Below are 17,594 nucleotides of genomic sequence, written 5' to 3' on the forward strand. Positions count from 1 at the left end.
GAGCAGGGTAATGATTGGGGATGAGCAGCCATGATCACACAGCATGGCGGTGTTGACTCGAAGGGCCGAATGGCCTACTCCTACACCTATATTTTCTATTGTCTATTGATTGCCTTCTCAAATCCCCCCCCCACCCCCGCCATCTATCCATCCTGCTCTGATTCACCCCCCTCGCCCCCCCCCCCTCCCTCCCACCACCCTATTGCGCTGGGAATGTCTTCACAGCGAACATTGACTATGTTTGATAACGGAATGCAATCAAGTGCTTTTTAATTCCCAATGTTATTATTTGATTAATCCATAAAGATGGATATTAAATTGTGAACACGTGAAACATTAAAACTGCAGTGTTCAATTGTCACAGCTACCGTTGACACGTTATTACGGAATTCATTTAACAGTGCTCTTAATATGGAGTTGGTCCAGGGTTTACTTCTACAGTTGGTCATATACATCGCAAATTTGATCAGATATTTCAGTTGAATATGCCAAATTCCAGCGGCCACAGGGAGTCATCGTGCGTCACTACGCATCACGCCGCGTCACGACCCGACCACGACGCGACAGCCTCTTTTCTGGCTCTCGCCGAAAATGTCACCCAAATGGGACAGGCCTTTCACTCTGCGAAACTTGAGGGCAAGGCTTTCGAAGGCGCCGTCGGCGGCAAACATCTCCCTGGCCAGGTTCTCGATCACCTCGGGCTCGAGTCCGCAGTGCTCGAAGAAACTGTCCAAGCCCGAGCAGGCTCGGGAGAAGCGGCAGCTGATGTCGGAGAGCGAGCGCCGTAATCCACCTTCATCAACCTGCCGCTTGGGATGACCTGCTGCTGATTCTCGTGGCGCTGCTGCCGTGGTTATTTGTGCACCCTGGGATGCTGCTGGTGTGATGACTGGTGCTTCCTGGGATACTGCTGGAGTGGTTACTTGTGCACACTTGGGTGCTGTTGGTATAGTTCCCTATGCACCCTGGCGTGTTGCTGGTGAGGCTGCTGTTTCTCCCTGGGGTGCTGCCGATGTGGTTACTTGTGAACCCTGGAGTGCTGCTGGTTTCCGGTTACTTGTCATTTCAGCGATGTTCCATGTTCCTCTCCCAAGCCGATTTCCTGCAAACTCTTACGCCTTTGCGCCTACCACTAAGGTCAATTTACACCAAGCTAATTAACCTGCAAACCTGCATGTCTTTGGAGTGTGATTAGAAAACTCACGTAGAAACATAGAAATGAGTGCAGAAGCAGGCCATTCGCCTCTACGAGCCAGCACCGCCATTCAATATGATCACGGCTGTTCATCCTAAATCAGCACCCTATCCTGCTTTCCCCACATATCCCTTGATTCCGTTAGCTTTAAGAGCCATACCCAACTCTCTCTTGAATACATCCAGTGAATTGGCCTCCACGGCCTTCTGTGGCAGAGAATTCCACAGATTCACAACTCTCTGACTGGAAATGTTTCTCCTCATCTCAGTCCTACATGGTCCACCCCTTATTCTTAAACGGTGATCCGGATATTCTTCTGGACTCAACCAACATGAGGAACATTTTTCCTGCGTTTAGCCTGTCCAATCCCGCAAGAATTTAAAATGTTTGTATAAGATACCCGCTCATCCTTCCAAATTCCAGTGAATACTTCATTAAAACGTACCGAACGGTGAAAGGCCTGGATAGAATGGATGTGGAGAGAATGTTTTCACTAATGGGAGAGTCTAGGACCAGAGGGCACATACTCAGAATAAAAGGACGCACCTTTCGAATGTAGATGAGCAGGAAGAGAGTGGTGAATCTGTGGAATTAATTACCACAGACCGCGGTGGGGACCAAGTCATTGGGTGTTTTTAAGGCGGAGATTGACAGGTTTCGTCATTAGGGGCGTCAAAGTTTACGGGGAGAAGACAGGAGAATGGTGTTGAGAGGGAAAGATAGATCAGGAATGATCGAATGGCGGAGCGAACTTGATGGGCCGAATGGTCTAATGATGCTCCTATATCTCATGATGCAATGGGGTTGTGGGTTAATTGGCCTCTATAAATTGTGACTAGTGTGTAGGGAGCGAAGGGAAAGTGGGTATAACCTAGAACTGTCGTGTGAACGCATGATTAATTGTCGGCTTGGAGTGGGTGGGCGGAAGGGCCTGGCTAGATAGGCTAGACAGATCAGTTACTAGAGGGGGTAGGTTTAACGTGATGGGGCAAAGTTGAAAGATATACGGGGCACGTTTTGTTTTACACAGAGGGTGGTGGGGGGCTGGAACGCACTCCCTGGGGGTGGTGGAGGCAGATACGATAGTGGTCTTTCAGAGGCTGTTAGATGGGGATGCAGAGAATGGGAGGATATGGACCACGCCCAGGCAGATATTAGTTTAATTAGACATTATGTTGGACACGGGCATTGTGGGCCGAAGGGCCTGTTCCTGTGCTGTACTGTTCTGTTCATGGGAATCTCGCACTCACAGGAACAGAGGGAACAACGAGGCCATTTACCGTTGTGACACTCCACACCGCCTGGACGCCGAGGATTTTCATGAACGAGGTTTCTGCACCCACTGACTAACCCTTGCCCCTAGAACATACCCTATCCCGAGACACACCAGGATGAAGGTCAGAAGATCATAAGGAATAGGAGTAGAATTAGGTCGTCCTGCCCATCAAGTCTATTCTGCCATTCACCCATAGTTGACATGTTATTCTCCTCCAAACCCCATCTCCCCTGCCTTCTCACCATAACCTCTGACACTTGAACTCATCAAGAATCTATCTATCTCTGCCTTAAAAATATCCACTGACTCGGCCTTCTGTGGCAAAGAATTCCACAGATTCACCATCCTCTGACTAAATACATTTCTCCTCCTGTATGTTTCAATCAGGTCCCCCTTCAATCGACTAAACCTCAGCGAGTACAGTCCCAGTGCGGACAAACGCTCTTCATGTGTCAGCCTCAATAACAATCAGCACGGGAGCACCTCAAGGCTGCGTGCTCAGCCCCCTGCTGTACTCACTCTATACACATGACTGCGTAGCGAACCACAGTGCGAACTCCATCATCAAGTTCGCTGACGACACCACTATTGTGGGGCGTATCACTGATGGGGATGAGTCAGGGTACAGAAGAGAGATCGAGCAACTGTCCATATGGTGCCAGCGCAATAACCTGGCCTTGAACACCAGCAAAACCAAGGAACTGATTGTGGACTTTGGAAGGAGTAGGAGGGGGACCCACAGCCCCATTTATATCAACGGGTCGATGGTTGAAAGGGTCAAGAACTTCAAATTCCTGGGGGTGCACATCTCTGAAGATCTTTCCTGGTCCGAGAACACTAACGCAATTATCAAAAAAGCTCATCAGCGCTTCTACTTCCTGAGAAGATTACGGAGAGTCGGATTGTCAAGGAAGACTCTCTCTACCTTCTACAGGTGCACAGTCGAGAGCATGCTGACCGGTTGCATCGTGGCTTGGTTCGGAAATTTGAGCGCCCTGGAGAGGAAAAGACTACAAATAGTAGTAAACACTGCCCAGTCCATCATCGGCTCTGACCTTCCTTCCATCGAGGGGATTTATCGCAGTCGCTGCCTCAAAAAGGCTGGCAGTATCATCAAAGACCCACACCATCCTGGCCACACACTCATTTCCCTGCTACCTTCAGGTAGAAGGTACAGGAGCCTGAAGACTGCAACAACCAGGTTCAGGAATAGCTACTTCCCCTCAGCCATCAGGCTATTAAACCTGGCTCGGACAAAACTCTGATTATTAGCAACCACTTTCTGTTATTTGCACTACCAGTTTATTTATTCATGTGTGTATATATTTATATCATGGTATATGGACACATTTATCTGTTTTGTAGTAAATGCCTACTATTTTCTGTGTGCTTAAGCAAAGCAAGAATTTCATTGTCCTATACAGGGACACATGACAATAAACTCACTTGAACTTGAACTTGAACTTCATAGGTTAACCTACTCATTCCTGGGATCCTAGGTTTAGAGGATGTTGCCCGGGCTTGAGGGTCTGAGCTACAGAGAGAGGTTGGTCAGGCGGCGACTCTGTTCCTTGGCGTACAGGAAGCTGAGGGGTGATCTTATAGAGTTGTATAAAATCACGAGAGGAATATAGTGGGCTAATGCACATATTCCTTTAAACCTGTCCTATCCATCTACCTGTCTAATTGTTTCTTAAACGTTGGGATAGTCCCTGCCTCAACTGCCTCCTCTGGCAGCTTGTTCCATACACACATCACCCTTTGTATGAATGTTCAAGAATGAACTGCAGATGCTTGAAAATCGAATGTAGACAAAAATGCTGGAGAAACTCTGCGGGTGCGGCAGCATCTATGGTGCGAAGGAAATAGGCGACGTTTCGGGACGAAACCCTTCTTCACCCTCTGTGTGAAAATGTTGCACGTCAGATTCCTATTAAATCTTTTCCCCTTAGCCTTAAACCTATGTCCGCTGGTCCTCGATTCACCTACTCTGGACAAGAGACTCTGCGCATCTATGCAATCTATTCTTCATATAATCTTGCACACCTCTATAAAATCGCCCCTCTTCTCCTGCGCTCCAAGGAATAGAGTTCCAAACTCCTCAATCTCTCCCTATATATTTACAGAAGGGTTTAACAGTCTTTTATCCTGAATAAGGGAATCTGGAACGACAGGACGTAGGTTTAAGTTGAGAGGGGGGAAGTTTTAAGAGGAGCCCGAGGGAACCTTTCCACTTAGGCATATGGAACGAGCGGCCAGAGGAAGTAGTTGAGGCAGGATCGATAACAACATAAAGACACCTGGACAGATGTATGGTTAAGAAAGCTTTAGTGGGTCTTGGGCCACACGTGGGAAAATGGGAATGGGTTAGGCGGAAAAATGTGTCGACATTGACAAGGTCACTATTTCCATGCACTATGGTACAATATCTCTGTGGGTCTGTCTCTCGGCGGCAAAGTGGCACTGCGTTAGAGTTGCTGCCTCACACACCACCAGTTTTCTCGGGATGCTGCGATTTCCTCTCCCACACTCCAGAAACAAACATGTTTCCAGGTTAATTGGCTTCCTATAATATATATAGTGTCCCTTGTGCGTAGGACAGTGCCAGTGTACCGGGAACAGTGTACTGGTCAGCGCGAATTAAATGGGGCGAATGGCCGGCTCGCACGCTGAAGTAAAAGTCTAAAGTCTCAAGCGAAATTATAGTGTTATGTCGGAGGGAAGACGAATTGAATTTAAAATAGATTTATTACATTTATTACATTTCATAAATTATATTTACAACATTAGTAATAAAAATAAACGAGCCTTTCTGGATATTCACTCTTCCTCTTCGGCCTTCTTGTCCAGATCCGCCGAATCGATACCCACTTCTTCGTAGTCCTTCTCCAACGACGCCATGTCCTCCCTCGCGTCCTGGAACTCCCCTTCCTCCAGCCGCTCTCCCACGTACCAGTGGACAAAGGCCCGCTTGGCGTACATCTTGTCGAACTTGAGGTTCATGCGGGTCCAAGCCAGGGAGACGGCGGTGGTGTTGCTCAGCATGCAGACGGCGCGTTGCACCTTGGCCAGATCGCCCCCAGGCACCACTGTCGGGGGCTGGTAGTTGATGCCCACCTGCGGGAGAGAGAGAAACAGCGTTTAGTTCGGTTGCAGACACATTGGAAGGGTCACATCCATATTAACGGGAAGGAGGTGGAACGTGTTTCCGGCTTCAGGTTTCTGGGGGTCAACATCTCTGATGACCCACAATACCTCAACACTGGTCAATAAGGCTCACCAGCGTCTCTTCTCCTTGAGGAGACTAAAGAAGGTCCATCTGTCTCCTCAGATTCTGGTGAACTTCTACCGCTGCACGATCGAGAGCCGGACCAGCAGGTTCAGGAACAGCTTCTTCCCTGCGGCTGTTACACTACTTAACTCTGCACCTTGGTGATTGCCAGTCATCCCCCCCCCCCCCCCCCCCCCCCCCGGACACTCCTTCCCCCAGAAAAATTGCACTACTGCTAATGTTTGTACATATATATATTTTACTGTTCATTATTCTACTCTTCTGGGTGAGATGCTAACTGCATTTCGTTGTCTCTGTACTGTGCACTGCACAATGACAATAAAGCTTGAATCTGAATCTGAATCTGAATTCAAGATGAGATGCATCTGCCGCCGGTAGGTGGCGGCAGTGGCGCAGCGAATAAAAGCCGACCTCCATTGCTTTGTCACGTTAACATGTCCGCGATGGATTAAGAGGCAGTGTGCATATGTGAGTGGTGAAAGGGAAATCGGTGCTCTTTTAGCCGAGGGACACCAGTTTGGTTCTTCGGTAGGAAGAAGCCGGGGTCACCCAATGGAGTTCTGGAAATTGCAAATGGTTCCCGCTATGGTTGGAGTTCCACGAAAGCAGCTGTTCCAGAGCGCTGTAGACGCGGGATCGATCCCAACCTCCGACGTTACGCCACCTTACTCCCACTCCCCTCATCGCAAAGAGGCTGGTGCTGGGTAATTGGCATGTCGCATGGAGGAATAATGCAAAAATATGGGACTGAACGAGCGTTAGGACATAAGTGACAGGAGAGAATGGAATTGCTGGTTCAAGTTTAAGTTCAAGTGACTTTATTGATAGGATAATGAAATTCTTGCTTTGCTTCAGCACACAGAACATAGTAGGTATTTACTACAGAACATATCAGTGTGGGAGGATCAGCATGGACCCGATGGGCCGAATGTTACTGATCGTGGACTAAAAATGAAGATTTGCGCCTTTAAACGAGGGAAACCCCTGCTAGTTATCAAGATGCTGGAGTATCGCATTGGACAGGAGTCTCCTAGAAACCTTGAATGGTTCCCTGGATGTTAAGAACCCAGGCCCTCGGTTTGGAAAGAACGTCTCCTGGTTTCTGCAATCCTGGACCGGCTGGTCTGGCTGTGGTAGATTTCACAGCCCAGTGCGAGACCAGTGTTTGGGTCAAGCTTCTGCCGCGTGGATTCCTGCACAACCTCCTCCTACCTTGAACCCGGTCGGACACCAGTCCACGAACTGGATAGAGCGCTTGGTCTTGATGGTGGCAATGGAGGCGTTGACGTCCTTGGGCACCACGTCCCCGCGGTACAGCATGCAGCACGCCATGTATTTGCCCTGGCGGGGGTCGCTCTTGAGCATCTGGTTGGCCGCCTCGAAGCAGGCGTTGGTGATCTCCGACACGGACAGTTGCTCGTGGTAAGCCTTCTCGGCCGAGATCAGAGGCGCGTAGGTCACCAGCAGGAAGTGAATGCGCTGGAAGGGGACCAGGTTGGTCTGGAACGCGAGCAGGTCAACTTTGAGGGGGCCGTGAAAGCGCAGCGAGGCGGTGATGGACGACACTACCTGCCCCAGCAGGCGGTTGATGTTGGTGTAGGTGGGGCGCTCGATGTCCAGGTTCCGCCGGTTGGGCTCGACCACGGCGGTGGAGATCTGCGGCGCCGGATAGACGGAAAACTCCAGCTTGGATTTCTTGCCGTAGTCGACGGACAGTCTCTCCATGAGGAGTGAGGTGAAGCCCGAGCCGGTGCCGCCACCGAAACTGTGGAAGATGAGGAACCCCTGCAGTCCGGTGCATTGGTCGGCCTGTGGGCAGAGAAAGCGGAGAGCATTGAAAGGGGAAAGGTGTGGGGGTGAGTGTGGGTGTTACAGGGGGTAAACTGACGCTCAGGGGAGGTGGACGGAGCCTAGCATCTGTAGTATTAAATATTTGTGGTCGGAAAGATGCGAGGGAGTATCTGAGGGACAGGTTATGAATGCATGTAGATGAACATAGGCGGATTAGGGATAATCAGCACGGTTGTGTAGCTGGTTGGTCGTGTGTCAAGAATCTGATCGAGGTTTGTGATTATGCGACCAAAAATGATTGATGAGACAAGAGCTGTAGACGTATCTATGGATTTCCCCAAAGCATTGAAAGGAAAGCAAAGTTTCGTTATGGTAGACTGCTCTGGAAGGCCAAAGGACACCGGATCCAAGAAGAGATGGCTAGAACACTGGTTCAATTGAAGAAAGCAGAGGGTAATGGTGGATGTTTGCTTTTCGGGCTGGAGGCCGGTGATAAGTGGTGTGCCTCGGTATTCTGTGCTGGTCCCATTATTCTTGGGTGTCTATATCAATGGATTTGGATGATAATGTCCATGGCACGATTAGTAATGTTTGCAGACGATTTACAAATAAGCGGCATAGTAGATAGTGAAGACGGGTGTCAGAAATTGCAGCAGAATCTTGATCGGTTGGGGAGGAAGGCTGAGCAATGGATGCATGTTATATACAGTGAATGGGAGGGCTCTGTATTGTGCTGTGGAGCAGATTTGTCTAGGAGTGCAGGGATAATGTACCTTGAAAGTGGCGCTGTCGGTAGATAGAGTATTCAAAAGGGCTTTCGGCTCTTTGGCCTTGATCAGTCAGAGTATTGTGTATAGACATGGGGATGGTGGGGGAAATCATGTTGCTGTTATACTGGGCATCCGTGAGGTCACATTGAGATAATTGGTTTCAGTTTTGAGCACCATGTGACGAGAAAGATGTTGCCAAGCAAGAAAGGGTGCGGAGAAATTTGATGAGGATGTTGCCAGCACTCAAGGGCCTGAGCTGTAGCGGGTGGGTGAGCAGGTTATGACTCTATACCTTGGAGCGCAGGAGGGTGACGGTAATTGAAGCCGGTCGTATCGCAACTTTCAAGGCAGATTAAGACAGATTCCAGTTTACATATAGAGGCACATGGGCCAAGCACATGCAGGAGGGACTACTGTGGAAGGGTCAGTGTGGGTCTGTTTCTACGCTGCATGATGCTGTGACTGTGGGTGCGAAGAGCAGACCTGAACGTGGGAACAAGATGGCACTTGGTGGGACCAAATGGGGGACGAGCATTGAGGCATCGGATCCGCTGAGTCATTAGTGAAGAGCGGGGGCGATACCGTACTGCAACAGTAGCGACGGAGCAGTGAACACCGGGCATTAGGTTACGGTTGGAATCGGTCGTTGTGAGGTGCGACACAACCTACCAGCTTCCGGATGCGATCCAGACCAGGTCCACGATCTCCTTGCCGATTGAGCAATGGCCCCGGGCGTAGTTATTGGCCGCGTCCTCCTTGCCGGTGATGAGTTGCTCGGGGTGGAAGGGCTGCCGGTAGGTGCCGGTCCGCACCTCATCTGTAGGGGGAAGGAGCAGAGATCGAAGCTTTACCCAGCGCCGCACCCCCACTCCCTTCCCACACGTCGCGTGGAGGGACTGAGACAAAATATATTACCACTCTCTCCCTCCAAGCTTACCGATCACCGCGGGCTCCAGATCTATAAACACGCCGCGCGGAACATGCTTGCCCGCCCCCGTCTCGCTGAAGAAGGTGTTGAAGGAGTCGTCGCCGTCTCCAATGGTCTTGTCGCTGGGCATCTGTCCATCCGGCTGGATCCCGTGCTCCAGGCAATACAGCTCCCAGCAAGCGTTGCCGAGCTGGACTCCGCCCTGGCCGATGTGGATGGAGATACACTCACGCTGCAGGGACAGAGAGAGGGAGTGGGGCGGTGGGTAAATTGGGGAAGATAATGCAGTGTTATTTGATTATACCTTTAATAATCCTTTACAGGAAATTACAGTGCCACGACAGCTTCAAGACAGACATAACACCACACATTTCCTCAAATAGCTTCCATACTTAACAAGTTAAAATACAAGTTAAAATACAAGTTAAAATACAATGAATGAAAAAAAAAGTGCAGTTATTTATGCGCATTATATAACCTTATAGCAGCTGGCATACAAGACTTCCTATGTCTCTCAGTTTTGCACATTGGTGCAATCAGTCTCTGACTGAAGATGCTGCTCTTGATCACCTTCAGGGCATGGAGTGGGTGAGTGGGGTTGGTCATTATTGAACCCAGTTTGCTCAGAGTTCTGGCCTCTGCCACCTGCTGGACCGTTCGTTGCTCAGCCCCGACCACTGAGCCGGCCTTCCTGATCAGCTTGTCCAGTCTGTTTTTGTTCGCTATGCGGGCGCCATCTCCCCAACAGGCCACAGCAAAAAACAGAGCACTGGCCACCACTGAATGGTAGACACTGCACAGCAGGGGTTGGCAGATGTTAAATGACCTCAGCCTCCTTAAAAAATACAGTCGACTTTGTCCCTTCCTGTACACCGCCTCCATATGACCCTTCCAGTCCAGCTCACTGTCAAGCTGCACACCAAGGTACCTGCGGTTAGTGACCACCTCCACCTCAGTGCCCTTAATGGTGATTGGTGTTGGTTGAGTCCTCCTCCTCCCCCTCCTGAAGTCCACAACTATCTCCTTGGTTTTTGTGGTGTTAAGATGGAGGTTATTGTGTGCACTCCACTCCACAAAGTTGCTTATTATGTCTCTATACTCCTCCTCGTTGCCCCCTTTGATGAGGCTGACAACAGCTGTGTCATCCGAAAATTTCTGCAAAAAGCAGCTGTTGGTGTTATATTGGAGATCCGCGGTGTAGATGGTAAACAGGAATGGAGCCAGCACAGTTCCTTGTGGAGCCCCTGTGCTGCTCAAGATGGTGCTTGAGATATTGTTCTGTAGGCGCACGTACTGTGGTCTGAGGGAAAGGTAATCCAAACACCATAGTTATTGGGTCCGAGTGCTACCAATTCCCCCAACACCGCACCATAGTGTGCGCCTGGATTCGCGTGGTCAGTGCGGAAATTCTCTGCATGCAGGGTCTTAGTTCCCGGTGCTCTGGAGTTCACCCGGTTCTCCCCATCACCGGTTTCATACGACGTCCCGCCGCTCAAAGCCGGGAGCACCCACCATTATGTCCCTTCCAGTCTCACAGCTACAGACAATGTGTCGCATTCGCCGAACGAGTCCCTTTGATACATGGCCCGATAGAACGTTCCATACACCCCGGCCGCGCTGTGATTGGCTGCCAGTGAACGAAGCGTCGGTGTGGAACGCGGAGACAATGGCAAAGGGAACGCCGATTGGTTCTCAGATCGAGTGTCGCACCAGAGGATTCGCGGCCACATGTTATTCGAACGGCGCAAAGAAGCAAAGAACCCCCCCCCTACCCCCCCTACCTCCCCCCCCCCCCCCTACGCCCCCCCCCCCCTACCCCCCCCCCCCCCAATGATCAACTCCTCGTCACATCAACTGACCAATAAGAGACTCATGATTCGGGGTTGGACAGGCTATGTGCAGCAAAATTGTTCCCAATGTTGGGGAAGTCCTGAACAAGGGGTCACAGTTTAAGGATAAGGGGGAAGTATTTTAGGACCGAGATGAGAAAAACTTTTTTCACACAGAGAGTGGTGAATCTGTGGAATTATCTGCCACAAAAGGTAGTTGAGGCCAGTTGATTGGCTATATTTAAGAGGGAGTTAGATGTGGCCCTTGTGGCTAAAGGGATCACGGGGTATGGAGAGAAGGCAGGTACAGGATACCGAATTGGATGATCAGCCATGATCATATTGAATGGCGGTGCAGGCTCGAAGGGCCGAATGGCCTACTGCTGCTCATATTTTCTATGTTTCTATGTTTCTATGTTTCTATGAATTAAACCCACAATACGATTGCTATTGCCTGATGGCTGAAATCTTGGCAACAGATTCTATTTATTTTAAATGCTGTTATTGTACCTACCTCGATTACTTCCTCTGGCAGATCGCCCACATACCCATAATCTTCTTCGTGAGAACCTCATCACTCCGTTTCTATTAAAACATTAGCATTAAATATTTCCCCTTTCACTTTCCACCTCTTTACAATTTAGCATTCAGAGATAAAACACGGAAAGAGACTTTCGCCGACCAGCGATCCCCGCGTACAAGCACTATCCCCTACACTAGCAACAATTTGCAATTTTACCGATCAACAAATTAACTTACAAACCTGTACGTCTTTGCAGTGTGTGAGGGAACCGAGAGAAATCCCAGACGGTCACAGGGAGAACGTACACACTCCGCACAGACAGCATCCGTGGTCAGCATCGAACCTGGATCTCTGGCGCTGTGAGGCAGACCATGCCGCTTTCTGCAAAACGTTTATGCTTACATTTCTATTTGTGAAGATGACATGATAGCATAAGTCCAACCCACAAAGTTATCAGTAGCTGGGTTGGTCACATATTATGAAGACAGTGCAGAAGTCCAAATTTGAAGAAGGACATTCTTGCTATTGAGGGAGTGCAACATAGGTTTACAAGGTTAATTCCCGGGATGGCGGGACTGTCAATGCTGAGAGAATGGAGCGGTAAGGCTTGTATACTCTGGACTTTAGAAAGATGAGAGGAGATCTCATTGAAACATATAAGATTGTTAAGGGTTTGGACACGCTAGAGGCAGGAAACATGTTCCCGATGTTGGGGGAGTCCAGAACCAGGGGCCACAGTTTAAGAATAAGGGGTAAGCCATTTAGAACGGAGACGATGGAATACTATTTCTCACAGAGTGTGGTGAGTCTGTGTAATTCTCTGCCTCAGAGGGCGGTGGAGGCGTGTTCTCTGGATGCTTTCAAGAGAGAGCTAGATAGGGCTCTTAAAAGTAGCGGAGTCGGGGATATGGTAAAAAGGTAGGAACGGGGTACTGATTGGGGATGATCAGCCATGATCATATTGTACTGGCAGTTGAGATATTATAACTTGACAGCACGTTCGGCGCAAACACTGTGGACCGCTGGACCCGTTCCTGTGCTGTACCCTGGTAAGTTATTTGGTCTATTAACACGGGAGCCATGCCCATTCTCGCCGCCGGGTCAGCACGCTCCATCAGCACAAGGAGTTTCAATGACAGGAACGTTGTGACCCGTGGACCCCGAACACTTTCAAGAAACAGATTGCCTCACCATTGACCAACCCCCAGCTCTACAAACATCCCCATCCAGAGATACATCTGAATGACGATTTATGAGATGCGATGATTTACGATGCCACGACTCGTAGGATTGAAATATAGGGGGCGGTCAGGCAGGCACAATCTGTAATCATTGGAACACAGAAGGCCGAGTAGAGTCCCTGTGGAGGTTTATGAAATCATCAGCGGCATACATAGAGTTAATGCACGGAGACCTTTCGCACCATGGAGGAATCAGAAATTAGAGGGCATAGGTTGGAGATGAGAGGTGAAAGAGTTATAGGAATCTGAGGGGCACATTTACCTCGCAGGCGGTGGTGGGTGCGGAACGAGGTTCCAGGTGATATAGCCGAAGCGGGTACAGTAACATTTAAAGGATATTTATGCAGATACATGGCGAAGAATTGGATAGAGTGAATGCGCCAAACGTGGGAAAATTGGATGAGCAGAGATGAGGCGGCATGGACACGTTGGGCCGAAGGGTCTGTTTCCACGGTATGGATCTATAGACATTAAGTAACAGTGCCTTGACAAAGGACATAACACGAAACTAAGTCTCAAATATATTTAATTTCGTAAATTAGATTTACACCAGTACTATAAAAACGAATCTGTATAAATATACAACACATTCACTCTTCCTCTTCCGCCTTCCTGTCCAGATCCGCCGAATCGATGCCCACTTCCTCGTAGTCCTTCTCCAGCGACGCCATGTCTTCCCGCGCGTCCTGGAATTCTCCTTCCTCCAGACCCTCTCCCACGTACCAGTGGACAAAGGCCCGCTTGGCGTACATTTTGTCGAACTTGAGGTTCATGCGGGTCCAGGCCATGGAGACGGCGGTGGTGTTGCTCAGCATGCAGACGGCTCGTTGCACCTTGGCCAGGTCGCCCCCTGGCACCACCGTCGGGGGCTGGTAGTTGATGCCTATCTGCGTGGGAGAGAAAGAAGAGACTCATAGAAACTTTCAATAGTATGCATTGCGAGCTAAATGTTAGGAAACCCGGGCCACCGTTCAGGAAGGTTCTCGGCTGTTCTGGATGTGGTAGATATCACAATACAGTGTGAACCCGCGGAATGGGTCAAGCTACTGTTGCGTGGATTGGTCTACAATCTACACCTACCTTGAACCCGGTCGGGCACCAGTCCACGAACTGGATGGAGCGCTTGGTCTTGATGGTGGCGATGGAGGCGTTGACGTCCTTGGGCACCACGTCCCCGCGGTACATCATGCAGCACGCCATGTATTTGCCCTGGCGGGGGTCGCACTTGAGCATCTGGTTGGCCGGCTCGAAACAGGCGTTGGTGATCTCCGACACGGACAGTTGCTCGTGGTAAGCCTTCTCAGCCGAGATCAGGGGCGCGTAGGTCACCAGTGGGAAGTGAATGCGCGGGTAGGGGACCAGGTTGGTCTGGAGCTCGAGCAGGTCAACGTTGAGGGCGCCGTCGAAGCGCAGCGAGGCGGTGATGGACGACACTACCTGCCCCAGCAGGCGGTTGAGGTTGGTGTAGGTGGGGCGCTCGATGTCCAGGTTCCGCCGGCAGATGTCGTAAATAGCCTCGTTGTCCAGCATGAAGCAGCAGTCGGAGTGCTCCAGGGTGCAGTGGGTGACCAGCACCGCGTTGTAGGGCTCGACCACAGCCGTGGAGATCTGCGGCGCCGGGTAGACGGAAAACTCCAGCTTGGATTTCTTGCCGTAGTCGACGGAGAGTCTCTCCATGAGGAGGGAGGTGAAGCCCGAGCCGGTGCCGCCGCCGAAACTATGGAAGATGAGGAACCCCTGCAGTCCGGTGCACTGGTCGGCCTGTGGGCAGATAAAGCGGAGAGCATTGAGAAGGGGAAAGGTGGGGTGAGTGTGAGTGTTGCAGAAGTAAACTGACCCTCTGGAGAGGTGTCTAACATCTGTGGTCGCACTCTAACAACTGTCATTTGTGTGTAACATCTGGAGTAGGAAAGTTGCTAGAGAGTATTCTGAGGGATAGATCATTCATGGTGCGGAATCGCCGCGGGCGAACCAGGAGCGCCAGATGGTTGAATAACGGGCGCTGTTTCACGGTTGGATTCAATTTCACAACCTACCAGCTTCCGGATGCGATCCAGGACCAGGTCCACGATCTCCTTGCCGATGGAGCAGTGGCCCCGGGCATAGTTGTTGGCCGCGTCCTCCTTGCCGGTGATGAGCTGTTCGGGGTGGAAGAGCTGCCGGTATGTGCCTGTCCGTACTTCATCTACAGGGGAGCGAACAGAGAACGGAGAATGAACCAGTTCATTAAGAAACTGGTTCATTAAGAATCACACGCCCCTCGGCAAACGCCGCGGGGAAGGTTTCAGACAAGCCCAACATGTCAGCTTACCGATCACCGTGGGCTCCAGATCAAGGAACACGGCCCGGGGGACGTGCTTGCCCGCCCCCGTCTCGCTGAAGAAGGTGTTGAAGGAGTCGTCGCCGCCCCCGATGGTCTTGTCGCTCGGCATCTGTCCATCCGGCTGGATCCCGTGCTCCAGGCAATAGAGCTCCCAGCAAGCGTTGCCGACCTGAACTCCGGCCTGGCCGATGTGGATGGAGATACACTCACGCTGGAGAGAGAGATAAAGAGGGGTTAGGTCGGTGGAGGAAAGGGGGAAGATATGATTGTGTTATTCCCACGGATATTGGTTCCGAGTGCTAACATTTTCCCCACGCCACACCAGAGTGTGCGACCGGATCAACGCGTTTGCCCAGCGTGGTCACCGCGGAAACACTCTCCACCCATGGGTCTTCGTTCCCGGTTCTCTGGAGTTATCCCGGCTCTCCCCATCACCGGTTTTACACGACGCCCCGCCGCCCAGCCACGGGATCACCCACCATGATGTCCCTTCCAGTCTCTCAGCTACAGACAATGTGTCGTATTCGCCGAACGCGTCCCTTTTATACCCCGCCCAATAGAACGTTCCATACACTCGGGCCGCGCTGTGATTGGCCGCCAGCGACCCGTGGAACGCGGAGACAAGGGCACAAAGAACGCCGATTGGTTCTCAGCGCGAGTGACGCAACAGAGGCGACCTGTTCTTCGAACGGCGCAAAGAACCGTCGGCATCTCGAACGTCACAACCGAGGATCATTGGGCGTTTCAATAGTCGCGTCAACACGGACACCCCCAACGTCCAATCGTCGCAACATCAGCCCACCAACAGGAGAGTAATACATTAAGATAAATGCAAAAAGCTGGAGTAGCTCAGCGGGACAGGCAGCATCTCTGGAGAGAAGGAATGGGTGAAGTTTAGCGTCGTGACCCTACTTCTCACTGTAATTCAGTAATGAATTAAACCCGAAATCAAATCCCTGTTGTTGTCGAAAGTCTCAAATCTTGGCAACGTATTCGATGCATTTCAAATGCTGTTGTGATACCTGCCTCGATTGCTTCCTCCGGTCGTTTGTTCCAAATTCACACAATGCTCTCTGTGAGAAGGTTAGCCCTCAGGTTCTTATCAAAATTGTACTCCCTCACATTAAATATTCTCTCCTCATCTTTCCCCTCTGGTAAATATTTGTGCTCGATTTCTATTCGTCAAGATCACATTATTGATTTAGTCGATAAACCTCCCAATTGGAATTGATGACATATTTTGAAGAAAGAGCGATGGTCTTGCGCCTTCCATACTGAAATAGAATAAATCCACTGTTGGGTTAATTTATTAATATCTCACATACCAGCTCCCGTAAAGTATAATCGCCAGGAATACATGTGGTAGCGTTATGTGGCTTTGCTTCGGCCGATCTTCGAGTATTGTGTGTATTTTTGATGTGGAGGAATTAGAGAGGATATAGAAACATAGAAACATAGAAAATAGGTGCAGGAGTAGGCCATTCGGCCCTTCGAGCCTGCACCGCCATTCAATATGATAATGGCAGATGATCCAACTTTACCTGCCTTCTCTCCATACCCTCTGATCCCTTTTGCCACAAGGGCCACATCTAACTCCCTCTTAAATATAGCCAATGACCTTCTGTTGGCAGATTTTTCCACAGATTCACCACTCTCTGTGTAAAAAATGATTGTTTTCATCTCGGTCCTTAAAGACACACCCCTTATCCTTAAACTGTGATCCCTTGTTCTGGACATCCCGAACCGGGAATAATCTTCATGCATCTGGCCTGTCCAGATGCAGGTCCTTCTAATTTCATATGAAAGTCCTGCCATCCCAGGAATCAGTCTGGTGAACCTTCTCTGTACTCCCTCTATGGCAAGAATGTCTTTCCTCAGATTAGGGCAAGAATGTCTTTCCTCAGATTAGGGCAAGAATGTCTTTCCTCAGATTAGGTGTAGAGGAAGTTTAGCACGATGCTGCCTGGTATTTGCTTAAAGCAGGTTGGACAAACCTGGGTCGTTTGCTCTGCAGCGTTTAAGGCCGAGAAGAGACGCGATGGTAGTTTACAAAATGATGAGACAGAGATAGGTTAAAAGTCAGGAAATTTTACGCAGGATAGAACTAGCAAGAACTCGAAGGTCTGATATATGGTGAGGCCCTGGCATTTTAACTGAGATGTTTGAGAATTAAGGGACTGAAGTTTAGGGGTAACATGAGGGGGAACTTCTTTACGCAGAGAGTGGTAGCTGTGTGGAATGAGCTTCCAGTGAAGGTGGTGGAGGCAGGTTCGTTTTTATCATTTAAAAATAAATTGGATAGTTATATGGATGGGAAAGGAATGGAGGGTTATGGTCTGAGCGCAGGTATATGGGACTAGGGGAGACTATGTGTTCGGCACGGACTAGAGGGGTCGAGATGGCCTGTTTCCGTGCTGTAATTGTTA

General features: G+C 50.1%; 2 protein-coding genes across 2 annotated transcripts; both read right to left on the bottom strand.

Moving 5' to 3' along the window:
- Window positions 1-5,291: 5,291 nt before the first annotated feature.
- LOC116978424 (tubulin alpha chain-like) lies at window positions 5,292-10,982 on the bottom strand. Its single transcript, XM_033029545.1, has 5 exons — window positions 10,788-10,982; window positions 9,262-9,484; window positions 9,011-9,141; window positions 6,976-7,359; window positions 5,292-5,588 (listed from the first exon to the last, which is right to left on the bottom strand). Exons 1-5 carry the CDS (start codon window positions 10,980-10,982, stop codon window positions 5,292-5,294), a joined length of 1,230 nt encoding a protein of 409 aa, XP_032885436.1.
- Window positions 10,983-13,435: 2,453 nt separating this feature from the next.
- LOC116978425 (tubulin alpha chain-like) lies at window positions 13,436-15,373 on the bottom strand. Its single transcript, XM_033029546.1, has 4 exons — window positions 15,157-15,373; window positions 14,882-15,030; window positions 13,926-14,606; window positions 13,436-13,732 (listed from the first exon to the last, which is right to left on the bottom strand). Exons 1-4 carry the CDS (start codon window positions 15,275-15,277, stop codon window positions 13,436-13,438), a joined length of 1,248 nt encoding a protein of 415 aa, XP_032885437.1. The 5' UTR covers window positions 15,278-15,373.
- Between the last annotated feature and the right edge of the window lie 2,221 nt (window positions 15,374-17,594).

This window comes from Amblyraja radiata, chromosome 11, assembly GCF_010909765.2.
Source record: "Amblyraja radiata isolate CabotCenter1 chromosome 11, sAmbRad1.1.pri, whole genome shotgun sequence".
NCBI lineage: Eukaryota > Metazoa > Chordata > Chondrichthyes > Rajiformes > Rajidae > Amblyraja > Amblyraja radiata.

Excerpts from the sequence above, each read along its gene's own strand:
- LOC116978425 (XM_033029546.1), bottom strand. The coding sequence starts at position 15,277 with ATGCCGAGCGACAAGACCATCGGGGGCGGCGACGACTCCTTCAACACC. Across the intron at positions 15,031-15,156 it reads TCTGGAGCCCACGGTGATCG|ATGAAGTACGGACAGGCACA; the intron begins GTAAGCTGACAT and ends GCTCCCCTGTAG. Across the intron at positions 14,607-14,881 it reads TGGATCGCATCCGGAAGCTG|GCCGACCAGTGCACCGGACT; the intron begins GTAGGTTGTGAA and ends ATCTGCCCACAG.
- LOC116978424 (XM_033029545.1), bottom strand. The coding sequence starts at position 10,982 with ATGTGGCCGCGAATCCTCTGGTGCGACACTCGATCTGAGAACCAATCG. Across the intron at positions 7,360-9,010 it reads AGATCGTGGACCTGGTCTGG|ACCAACATCAACCGCCTGCT; the intron begins ATCGCATCCGGA and ends CGCCCCACCTAC. Across the intron at positions 5,589-6,975 it reads GGTGTCCGACCGGGTTCAAG|GTGGGCATCAACTACCAGCC; the intron begins GTAGGAGGAGGT and ends TCTCTCCCGCAG.